The sequence below is a fragment of the Gadus macrocephalus genome, chromosome 18 (genome assembly GCF_031168955.1).
Source record: "Gadus macrocephalus chromosome 18, ASM3116895v1".
Lineage (NCBI taxonomy): Eukaryota > Metazoa > Chordata > Actinopteri > Gadiformes > Gadidae > Gadus > Gadus macrocephalus.
Genome location: NC_082399.1, coordinates 454,986 through 466,528, shown reverse-complemented (window position 1 = coordinate 466,528; position 11,543 = coordinate 454,986). Strand labels below are relative to the sequence as shown.

The 11,543-nt window shown below is 51.0% G+C and overlaps 2 protein-coding genes across 2 annotated transcripts in view; one reads left to right on the top strand and one right to left on the bottom strand.

Moving 5' to 3' along the window:
- Positions 1-698: 698 nt before the first annotated feature.
- LOC132446729 (dickkopf-related protein 3-like) lies at positions 699-2,296 on the bottom strand. The gene is made up of 3 exons (XM_060037171.1): positions 2,091-2,296; positions 1,358-1,532; positions 699-904 (listed from the first exon to the last, which is right to left on the bottom strand). Exons 1-3 carry the CDS (start codon positions 2,241-2,243, stop codon positions 699-701), a joined length of 534 nt encoding a protein of 177 aa, XP_059893154.1. The 5' UTR covers positions 2,244-2,296.
- An 8,523-nt stretch (positions 2,297-10,819) lies between these two features.
- Positions 10,820-11,543, top strand: part of LOC132447063 (plexin domain-containing protein 1-like) — an 18,959-nt gene continuing 18,235 nt past the window's right edge. The window contains exon 1 of the mRNA XM_060037736.1: positions 10,820-11,543. This exon is cut by the window's right edge and continues 11 nt beyond it. Within this exon, the coding sequence (XP_059893719.1) occupies positions 11,479-11,543 (65 nt within the window). The 5' untranslated portion in view covers positions 10,820-11,478.

Genomic DNA, 11,543 nt, shown 5'->3' with positions numbered 1-11,543 from the left:
CATGTTAGGTAATCAGGCTGTGTGTGTGTGTGTGTGTGTGTGTGTGTGTGTGTGTGTGTGTGTGTGTGTGTGTGTGTGTGTGTGTGTGTGTGTGCGGGTGTGTGTGTCAGGAGGCACATTTTTTGTGTGTTTGTCTGTTATTGTCGCTTTTTGTGTCTGTCTTTACATCTATCTATCTCTCTCTTTATATATATATAAAATCAATTATTTTAATAGATTAATAATTATTATTATCGACCTAAATGATCTTTGCTTGGTTTTATAAAGAGTGGTTGACAAAATAAACATGAGTTAAAATGCCATATTCAGTTATTTATTCACAAAGTAGAATTAATAAAGAGTTGGCTAACAGCAACACAATAACTACATAGTGCTTCAGTCAGAGTACACCAATGATCACATAGGGTTACACAAATAGATCATATCCCAAATACAAATGTTCTAGTATATACAAAATCATACACAATACATTTACATAATAAATAGTGTTAAGAGTCAGGATCAGGGTTTGGGTTCCTGGCAGGTCCAGCTGGGGGCTTCAGGCTGGAGGACAAAGTCTCTCCTGTGATGAAACAAAGGTGAACATTGATTACTTAAAGTATTTACATCCAAAACAAGACGGCCACTGATATCCGTTGAGATATATATCATGACGATAAAGGCGCCAGGCAACGGCCTGACCCAGGGAGGTGCAGTACTCACTCTTTCCACCGGGGGGCGCCGTTTCCCCGACATAGCAGGCCTTCGTCGCAGGGGCATATCTGGTTGATGCTGAAGGCCAGGCCGCCGACGGGGACGTAGCAGCTCTCGCCGCCCACCAGGCGCCGTTTGCAGACCTTCTCTCCGTGGTGCCGGGCGCAGCACATGGCCGGCCCGCAGTCCCGGTCCACCTGGCAGCGGGCGCCTGGAGGGGGGCGGGGGTACAGACATGAGGCTCCAGCTGAGGGACGGGTCCCCCTAACCTTAAACCTAACCCTTAACCCTATCATTAACACTTTAGTCTTAACCCTTAACCTTAAGCCTTAACCCTTAACCCTAACCCTTAACCTTAACCCTTAACGTACCTTCCTGCCCCCGTGGGCACGCTGCAACGGCCCTTACCCCAACCCTTAAGCCTTAACCCTTAACCTTAACCCCTAACCTTAACCTTAAGGGCGTCCCTTACCTTCCTGCCCCGTGGGCACGCTGCGGTGGCCCTACCCCTAACCCTTAACCCCTAACCTTAACCTTAACCCTTAACCTTAAGCGCGTCCCTTACCTTCCTGCCCCGTGGGCACGCTGCGGTGGCCCTGCCCCTAACCCTTAACCCCTAACCTTAACCTTAACCCCTAACCTTAACCTTAAGCGCGTCCCTTACCTTCCTGCCCCGTGGGCACGCTGCGGTGGCATTTCCCGAACATGCAGCTGAGGCCGCGGACGCACTGGGCGTCACGGCGACAGTAGTGGCCCTCCGCTCGCAGCGGGACGCACAGGCCGAAGTGGCGGTCGCAGGCTCGGCCCCGCCCACACGCCCGGTCCTGGTCACACTGCGCCTGGGGGGGGGGGGAGACATGTCAGAACGGCGGCAGAGCTACGATAGGAGGGCCTCTGGTCTGAGGAGGAGCTCCGGGACCAGAGGCCCTCAGAGGGTTCAGCAGCCAATCACCTCCCTGTCCCTGGGAGACCAAACGGCTAATCACCCCACACCTGGTGGCTTGTCATGGGACCTTTAACTCATGAATAAACATGACTTTCCACCGTGTAGCCAATGAGGAACGGAGGTGAGCAGCAGAGCCGTTTTCTATCTTAGACTTGACCTAAACTAAGCTAGCTTAAGGAGCGACGGAGCTCATCTCTGACTGCTATGACGCTCATGCTCCAGGAACTCATTACACATTAATTACACATTAATTGCACATTAATGCATTAACGGCTCCAGGGTAAAGTGAGCCAGTGGGACTCTCTATAGTCTCTGCACTGCTCTGTCTCCCGGCTAGCACACTTTGTCCCTTATCTTCCCTCAGGGCCCTTAAGGGCCCCTCAGCGTCCCTGAGGGGCCCTCAGCGTCCCTAAGGGGCCCTCAGCGTCCCTGTGGTCGGGGGTCTACTCACGGTGGGGGCGGCGGCGGCGGTGGCGGCGGCCCCGTGGGGGGCAGGGCGCTCCTCCGGGGGGCTGTAGGGCATATTGAGCATCCAGGCCCAGATTCGCGCGGCAGCCGGGGAGAAGCACAGACAGAAGCAGACGATCCATAGGCCCTTCCCCATGTCAGCAGCGGAGCAGGGGGTTGGGGGGTCCACTCCGAGCAGGGGAGTGGAGGTCAGGTCCCCTCAGAGCAGGGGAGTGGAGGTCAGGTCCCCTCAGAGCAGGGCAGTGGAGGTCAGGTCCCCTCAGAGCAGGGCAGTGGAGGTCAGGTCCCCTCAGAGCAGGGGAGTGGAGGTCAGGTCCCCTCAGAGCAGGGGAGTGGAGGTCAGGTCCCCTCAGAGCAGGGGAGTGCAGGTCAGGTCCCCTCAGAGCAGGGGAGTGGAGGTCAGGTCCCCTCAGAGCAGGGGAGTGGAGGTCAGGTCCCTTCAGAGCAGGGGAGTGGAGGTCAGGTCCCCTCAGAGCAGGGGAGTGGAGGTCAGGTCCCCTCAGAGCAGGGCAGTGGAGGTCAGGTCCCCTCAGAGCAGGGCAGTGGAGGTCAGGTCCCCTCAGAGCAGGGCAGTGGAGGTCAGGTCCCCTCAGAGCAGGGCAGTGCAGTAGCTGTAGGTCAGATCCCCCTCAGAACGAAAAGCCTTTCAGGAAAATACAAGCAGTCTCAGCACAGAGGCGTCCAGAGTCCGGGAGGGTTTGGGGAGAGAGGTGGGGATTCTAAAGGGAAACCCGCCCCCTAGCCCCTTTATAGGCCAGAGGACCCCCACTCCCCTCCACACACACACACACACACACACACACACACACACGCGCGCACACGCACACGCACACGCAGACGCAGACACAGACACAGACACAGACACACGCACACACACACACACACACACACACACACACACACACACCCTCAACAAGCTTGTTTGTCTAAGCAACAGGGTGGGAGGAGACAATTAGGAGTTAATAGATTAAGCAAATTGCCCCAGGCCCCTGCGGCTAGAAAATAGTGGCAAAGTGACCAGCCAGGGGGGGGTGGGGGGGGGTTAATGGACATGATGGGTTGACAAGCTCAACACAACAGGGGCCACGCAACCCCCCCCCCCCCCCCCCCCCCCCTCCGCTTGCCTCCGTTAGACCAACCAGCAGGAGGAGGGCCTCCATAAGGGACCTGGCTGCACCATCATCAGCTGCCAGCAAGGCTGCGTGATCCAACGAGTGTGTGCGTGTGTGTGTGTGTGTGTGTGTGTGTGTGTGTGTGTGTGTGTGTGTGTGTGTGTGTGTGTGTGTGTGTGTGTGTGTGTGTGTGTGTGTGTGTGTGTGTGCGTGCATGTGTGTGCGTGCATGTGTGTGTGTGTGTGAACACCTGAGACCAGGGACCGAAGGACCTCTACAGGGTTCATGCGTTAACTCACAACATGGACCTGCTGAACCAGTACAACGTTGTCTGCCTCTGGTAAGACATGAACAAGAACAGCACAAGACACGTTCTTCCCTTAAACCTGCCCTTAAACCACCCTTAAGCTGCCCTTAAACCTGCCACTACTTGAGGAACATTTACAGACTCTGAAGAAATGCTCTTAATTAAGCAGCATTTTGAGTTCTAATGATCTATACTTAGATAGGGTTAGATCATAGATCCATATATATATAGGGTTAGATTATAGATCCATGTATGTATAGATACAGGGATAGATTATATATATATATATACAGGGTTAGATTATAGATCCATATATATAGGGTTAGATTATAGATCCATGTATGTATATATACAGGGTTAGATTATAGATCCATATATGTATATATACAGGGTTAGATTATATATATATATATATATATACAGGGTTAGATTATAGATCCATATATATAGGGTTAGATTATAGATCCATGTATGTATATATACAGGGTTAGATCATAGATCCATATATATAGGGTTAGATCATAGATCCATATATATAGGGTCAGGGGATTGGTTTCCCACCATTTATACGACGTATAAACGCCACTGCTCCTCCTGTGTTTAATAGGTCATTTTCAACTTTATTTTGAGAACTCTGTAACAATGTCTTCTGCATCAGTGCTGCTGTTTTTCATGTTCCCCTAAAATAGCTCTTGAGCCCCATAAAGGGTGGGGGGGGGGGGGGGGGGGGGGGCGCCTACATTGCAGCTGTTTACTCTTCGGTCCGTGATTCTCTCCCCTCCTGTGAAACTCGCGCTAGCGCCCAGCTGTGCTCACATCAGGCCGTGAACCAGATGCTGTCAGGGCCGCCTGCGGTTTTTTTGGAAAGCCCCTCAACTTCCAGAGAGCAGCACGGGCTCGGAGCCCCTCCCACCGCGAAGCCCCCCTCCCAGAGCGAGGAGCCCCCCTCCCAGAGCGAGGAGCCCCCCTCCCAGAGTGAGGAGCCCCCCTCCCAGAGCGAGGAGCCCCCCTCCCAGAGCGAGGAGCCCCCCTCCCAGAGCGAGGAGCCCCCCCAACCAGGCCCTGTCCCACCCCGGGTCCGGTACGTGGGTCCTTATCGGGGAGTGGGATCACACTGCAGACCCCCTGCTGACGGAGGGGTAGACAGAGGGGGGCCTCTGGGGGGGGGCCTCTGGGGGGGGCCATGGCCCTGACCCAGAGACCCCCCTCTGGGTGGGGGCCATGGCCCTGACCCAGAGGGGGGTCTCTGGGGGGGGGGTCTCTGGGGGGGGCCATGGCCCTGACCCAGAGGGGGGTCTCTGGGGGGGGGGTCTCTGGGGGGGGCCATGGCCCTGACCCAGAGGCCCCCCTCTGGGTGGGGGCCATGGCCCTGACCCAGAGGGGGGTCTCTGGGGGGGGCCTGTCCTTCACTGTTCTCTTCTGCTGGAGAGGAGGCGTTGGAGCAGCTCCCGCTCTCAGTCCAGACGACCACGTGGTTCACGTGAGGAGTCTGTCTCCGGGTTGGAGGCCAGAGCGATCCTGTACAAACAGCCATGTTTGGTTCTTTGGCCGCTGCTCCACGGAGGAATGCCAGCCCTGTAGCGCCCGCCGGGGCTCAGCCTAACCTGCGGAGAGACCCTCGGCTAGCAGCAGAGCGGTCTGCAGCCGCGGCCTGAGGAGCTTCAGACCTCATGGAATACAAACAAACCCGTTTATATTCCAGCCACCGTTATAACTCTGCTTATTTGCTCCGGCTTTTCAGGGTTTTAGATGAACTCTTTAGATTGCCCTCCTAATGGTGGCATTTACATCTGCATTGTGTGGGCCAGAGGGGGGCTGGTATCGTGGACCGGTATCTGCACTATCTCTCAGCCAGTTAAGTCTGTTTGGACGGAGAGACGTAGACAAACGACGTAATTAGTGGTCAATTATTTAGCACAATGGCACCAACTCGGGCCATTAGCACTATGCTAATCAGGTAAGTAAGTTGTTAGTTAGTTGGTATGGTGTTGTTTAATACTTTTATACAGAAGGGTTAGATACTTATGTTTTATAAAGAATGGTAAAACACCCCAAGTTTATGGAGCAATAAGTTGTTCCTTAATACAGCAATATAGTGTCAACATGGTTAGTGTTAACATGGTTAGTTGATTTGTGTTAACATGGTAAGTGTTAACATGGTTAGTTGATTTGTGTTAACTTGGTTAGTGTTAACATGGTTAGTTGGTTAGTGTTAGGGCCACAACACGGTCAGGGCCACTCCTTACATCCATGGACACACAGAGTCAGATGTTTTGTTATTCCCAAATTTCCCGTCTGGGATCAATAAAGAACGTCTCATAACCAAAGCAGACAACCATTGTTCAGCTCAGAACCCAACCAGCACCGAAGAAAGGCAGCCTCGAGTCAGCCTCCCGTCAGCTTAATGTCAGCCTAATGTCAGCCTCAAGTCAGCTTAATGTCAGCCTTATGTCAGCCTAACGTCATAATGTCAGACAGTCAGCCTCCTGTCAGCCTATTGTCAGCCTAATGTCAGCCTCCTGTCAGCCTCATGCTGGACTCTGATAGAGTTAGCCTCATGTCAGCCTCCTGTCAGCCTCACATCAGCCTCACGTCAGCCTCACGTCAGCCTCACGTCAGCCTAATGTCAGCCTCCTGTCAGCCTCATGCTGGACTCTGATAGAGTTAGCCTCATGTCAGCCTCCTGTCAGCCTCACGTCAGCCTCACGTCAGCCTCACGTCAGCCTCACGTCAGCCTAATGTCAGCCACTGTTTTTAACTCTCCATCGACGCAACGGAGACGGCAAGGGCTGCGATTGGTCCTCTGACAAAATAATTTCTGGAATCACTTCTCCGGCTTGACTTTGCATCTTATTTACTTTACACATTGTTTACTTTGCACATGAAGGACCAATAAAACACCAAATAAGATTTGAAACACCATGGGAGTTGATTTACAACACTATTTACATGGTTTGTAGTCAACATATAAGATCGATCAGGTGGCGAATTGTATTGCCTATCCAACATCCGGACGGAGAGCTGCGGATGCCCGAGGGCTCTCGTAGTTACGGAGTCGGATTACGGAGCATGGATTCTGAGTAGTATACTTCTGCCTTGATGACGTGAGCTGTGATGACGCCGAACACAGGACCCAACAATAGAATGACACCACATCTACGAAGCCCTCCCCCCTCCCCCCTCGCCCTCACCCCTCCCCTCTGTCTCCGGGCTGGCTCCCTCCCTCGTCCCCCAGTCGTACCCCAGGCTGCAGCAGATAAACTCTCCCTCAGTGCTAATGTCTCCGATGCTCAGGACATTCATACTGGATTACGGCCGCCACTAATGACATTGTTGTGTCTATCTGGCAATTAGGGGCCGGGGAATGGCCGGGCGAGGGCCCCATTGTGAGGGGCCCTTGGCCCCCGCCGTGAGCGTGAATGGCTGAGGGGGGGGGGGCTGAATCAGCCTCCACCAGGGCCCAACGACACGCTGCTGTGGACAATGTGGGGGTGGCGGGAGAGGGTTTGAGGGTTTGTGTATTCAGGGCAGTTTGAGAACAATGAGGTGAAAGCGTCTTGGATTATTATATTAAACAAACTGCCTCCCCACCCTCCAGGGAAATAAGGGCTAATCAAAAACATAATTGTGTTGTTCTCGAGGGTAACATGTGTGTGTGTGCGTGTGTGTGTGTGTGCATCTGTGGTGCATCTGTGTCTGTGTGTTTGTGTGTGTGTGTGTGTGTGTGTGTGTGTGTGTATGTGTGTGTGTGTGTGTGAGTGTGTGTGTGTGTGTGTATGCATCTGTGTGTGTGTTTGTGAGTGTATGTGTGTGTGAGTGTGTGCGTCTGTGTGTGTGTGTGTGTGTGTGTGTGTGTGTGTGTTTGCGTCTGTGTCTGTATGTGTGTGTGTCTGTGTGTGCGTCTGTGTGTGTGTGTGTGTGTGTGTGTGTGTGTGTGTGCGTCTGCGTGTGCATCTGTTTGTGCATCTGTGTGTGTGTGTGTGTGTGTGTGTGTGTGTGTGTGTGTGTGTGTGTGTGTGTGTGTGTGTGTGTGTGCGTCTGTGTGTTTTGTTTAACAAATGACATTGAGTTGTGCTGAGATTAATGTTAAGTTATAGTGAACACTTTTACAAAAGCACAGTGGATCACCAAAGGTTTGGTCCCCCAACAGAAAATATTCTGTCCGTTGGAGTGTATCTCTTAGTAGTCAGCCAGACAATATTAAGGCTGTTATTATTGTACAGCTATTATTGCATTACAATAATTGAATAAACTGAATCTGAACTGATCCCAGGGCAGCCCTGCAGTGGTCCATCTGTCAGAAGGACATGAGCTCCATCCCAGGCCAGACAGATGTTGGTTGGCGTTCACATCTGTTTGTGTGCCAGATGTTGTGTTGTTATAGCGTGGAGAGAGGACACTCATGAGATATGGTTTTATGACAAAAACAATATCATAAAATGTTAAAATAACGTGTGGTTATTGAAACAAAGCTTTAAATCAAACACATTTCAACAAGTACAAGCGTTTGGCCAATGGGATTAGGAAAGATCATATCGAGACATTAACAAGACCAATAACCCGTCTGTGTTGGTGTCCTGTATGGACTCTGGCCGCCCTGCTGGTCCTTTGTGGAATTGCATGTTTTTGTTTGCTTTGCCATGTGCTTTTGTTTTTGTCTTGAACCCCGCCCTCCCCTGCCTTGTGCCACTCCCTGCATTTGGAGAGACACTTTTCCCGTTTTTGCTCTGCCTGTTCCTTCTCTGCCAGTGACCTTGACTATCTAGTGATTTTCTGTTTGTGGATTTTTCGTTCTGGAACTTTAGCTGTATCTTTTGTGCGTTACCCTTTTTGACTCCTAAGTTTGACCTTTTTCTCCTGTCTGCCCTTTAGTTTCAATCCTGAAGAAAACAAATACATATTTTTTGACAATCGCATCTGATCTGCGCCTGGGTCCTCAGCTGCAACCCCTAACAGTATGACTCCAACAGCCCAGTTACCTCAAAACACCTCGAACCCCTGCCTCTGACCTCTGACCTCTACCCTCTACCTCTAACTCTAACCTCTACCTCAACCATTTGCTATGTTATGCTAACCAATCGGTTCTTCACCTCTCCACATTCTCCCCTTTTGCTCCAGAGATTACAAGTGATGGATTTACGCTCAACACACGGCAAGAGGGAGACTACTTTAAAACAATAACTGGAAGAAGTCCTGAAGTGAAAGGTTAGACATGGTTAAGGATTATCTAAACACAGTTTTGTTCATCAGTGTTTGATTAATCATAAGCTCTGAGTACAGAAGGTGTTTGTTCCGCCATAAACTGCTGAGAAATGGTTGTGATTTCCCCACGTCCTGGCGGCCCGTTCAGCTGCTCACCACTCTGAGAGCCGTGAGCCCTCTGTGGCCCTCGGGGTCAGACTGGGAGGCAGCAGAAGAACGGATGAATCAGCGCACAGAGCATTCAAACAGGACGCTTCACCATCAACCCAACCCGTCTCTAAAACAACCTGTCTGTCCCTCTCTCTCTCTCTCTCTCTCTCTCTCTCTCTCTCTCTCTCTCTCCCTTCTCACCTACCACCCTAAGGCACCCCTCATCTCCCGTCAGCTCCTAAAGCACCCCAATGCACCCCTTAGCCCCCTCAGCACCCCTCAGCACCCCTGAGCTCCTTAAGGCACCCTTAAACCTCCCCTCAGATCCTTAAGGCCTCCTTAAGGCCCCCCTACGCCCCCAGCTCTGAACACTAAGTGAGAGTCTATAAAAACCCGGACAACCAAACAGCAGAGCTGGCTAACTCAGCAGGACATGAGCTAACTGTTAGCACAACAGCAGCAGCAGAGCTGGCTAACTCAGCAGGACATGAGCTAACTGTTAGCACAACAGCAGCAGCAGAGCTGGCTAACTCAGCAGGACATGAGCTAACTGTTAGCACAACAGCAGCAGCAGAGCTGGCTAACTCAGCAGGACATGAGCTAACTGTTAGCACAACAGCAGCAGCAGAGCTGGCTAACTCAGCAGGACATGTGTTTTAGGTTCAACCTCATCTCACTGTTATCAGCCACGGTCCAAACCAACTCTTTATCTTTGTCTTGTCAGTCGTTGAGCTCAACTCCCTCACACAATATATGCACTTAAAAATAGTCCTTAGCATTGTGTATCATCTTACCCTAGCTGTCTGTGTTGTGTACGGGGAATGGGTTAACCTGATGGTTAGTGCTTGGCACTTGGTTCTATGAGCACCCTTACTGTACCCACAGGGATATTGTTGTCCCTCTTTCTCCTGACAAATGTACTTATTATAAGTTGCTTTGGATAAAAGCGTCTTCTAAATAGCCTGAATGTAAATGTCAACATACAATAATACAATATGAAAGTGTTACAAATATTACCAATAAATATGAAGGAATTCAAATCCACATTTGGTCAGGGATCAAACACGACGTGTCCAGATGTCAGCTCCGCATCTTCAGCTCTGACAGATGATGATAGATGGTGCATCTTTACAACACACACACAGGAAGTAACAGATACACAGAGTATTATTTTATGGAAGAAGATAAGGCGACACTTTATGAACCCTGGGAGGGAAATTCAGTTGTTTCATCAGCACAATAGCAGTGTACATGTTGGAGTTAGGATTTGCATGCCATGCAGCAATATACATTGTAATATTCAGTGTTTATTCATGATATTCTCATATCAGGCTCCCAATCCGTCAGCTGTTTCGGATCCTGTGGGTGTTAAGTTGTATTTGGTAAGATGCATAATGTACTAAAGCGATGTTCCCGGGTGCATCCATTCAACGCCTCCGCCACCCACTGCTGTTCCCGACCTGCGCTCGCGTGGGCATCACGTGACGTCACCTGAACAGTCTCCAGCGGTCCCGCGCTCTCAGGAACTGAAGCGCGTCGCCCCAGGGGAGGTAACCCACATTAAAGCAAAAATAAATAAAACTATTAGTTTTAAGATAGACTTTAGACTAGAGTAAGCATTGAACTCAGTCCAATGCAAACGTGTGAATTTTATCATTTCAATCCTGTTCTTACCTTTCGTCTTCCATAAATCTGCACTTTTCTGCAACCTTCTGGTGAATGAAGTGCAGATTTTGACCTTTGAATCAATCTTTGATACATAAATCCAAACCAGTGTCTGAGATTACCGCACTTGCTGAGCCTGTTGGCCGGGAGGGAAATGTTTTATCACCTGTGCTATAAATTCTCCCGGGTCTGGATCTGGATCAATATCGCAGAGCACTTTACACTGACGACTACATCGAGTTTCACTTCCCAAAACAAGATTCCTCTGCATGTGTCAGAGCGGGCGTTATGTAATGCGGAGGAAAGTCAGCTTGCGTTGAGAAAGCCTTCCACACGTGATGATAGTGGACTCACCAGTAGATCACGGTCTGGCGCCGGGAAAAAACGGAATAAATGCATCCTCAAATAGAATGAGATGGAGGTAAAGGGAAATCTAACTAACTCACTAACGGGATCATTTAGTCATCGGCTGAAGAAATATCTTTTGAAACGTTCTTAGGCATCTTGTTTGTGTAGTTTTAAACTCTGTCCTCGTGGGGGCGACATCCTCCCCGTAACTTCACCCAGTTTTTGAACGAAAGGCAAGAAAAATATAAATATTTCCTCAGTAAGGCGTCTGAGGGCCAAGAGACGAGACAGAGACGGCACTGGACCGCTGATGCACGGGGGGGGAAACAACACGCGGTAACGGGACTGCGTGGAAGGAAGAGGGACAGCAGCTGGAGGAGTGCAGGACCTGGACGCGGTGTCCCCTCTAGTGAAGTGACCTGGGGGAGTGAAGTGAGGCTGCCTGGGGGAGTGAAGTGGAACCTTGGGGAGTGCGGCACCTGGACGCGGTGTCCCCTCTGTCGTGAAGTGGGACCACCATCACGGGGTAAACTACGACGGAGGAGAGGAGAGTTTGGGCGAGGAGGACGCTGAGACCTCGGCTGGACATGGGTATGTGGGCGCTGCTGTTGATCTGTCTCTCCCAGCCAGAGATCGCCAGAGTTCTGGCTCA

Excerpts from the sequence above, each read along its gene's own strand:
- LOC132446729 (XM_060037171.1), bottom strand. The coding sequence starts at position 2,243 with ATGGGGAAGGGCCTATGGATCGTCTGCTTCTGTCTGTGCTTCTCCCCG. Across the intron at positions 1,533-2,090 it reads CCGCCGCCGCCGCCCCCACC|GCGCAGTGTGACCAGGACCG; the intron begins GTGAGTAGACCC and ends CCCCCCCCCCAG. Across the intron at positions 905-1,357 it reads CGTGCCCACGGGGCAGGAAG|GCGCCCGCTGCCAGGTGGAC; the intron begins GTAAGGGACGCG and ends GCCCCCCTCCAG.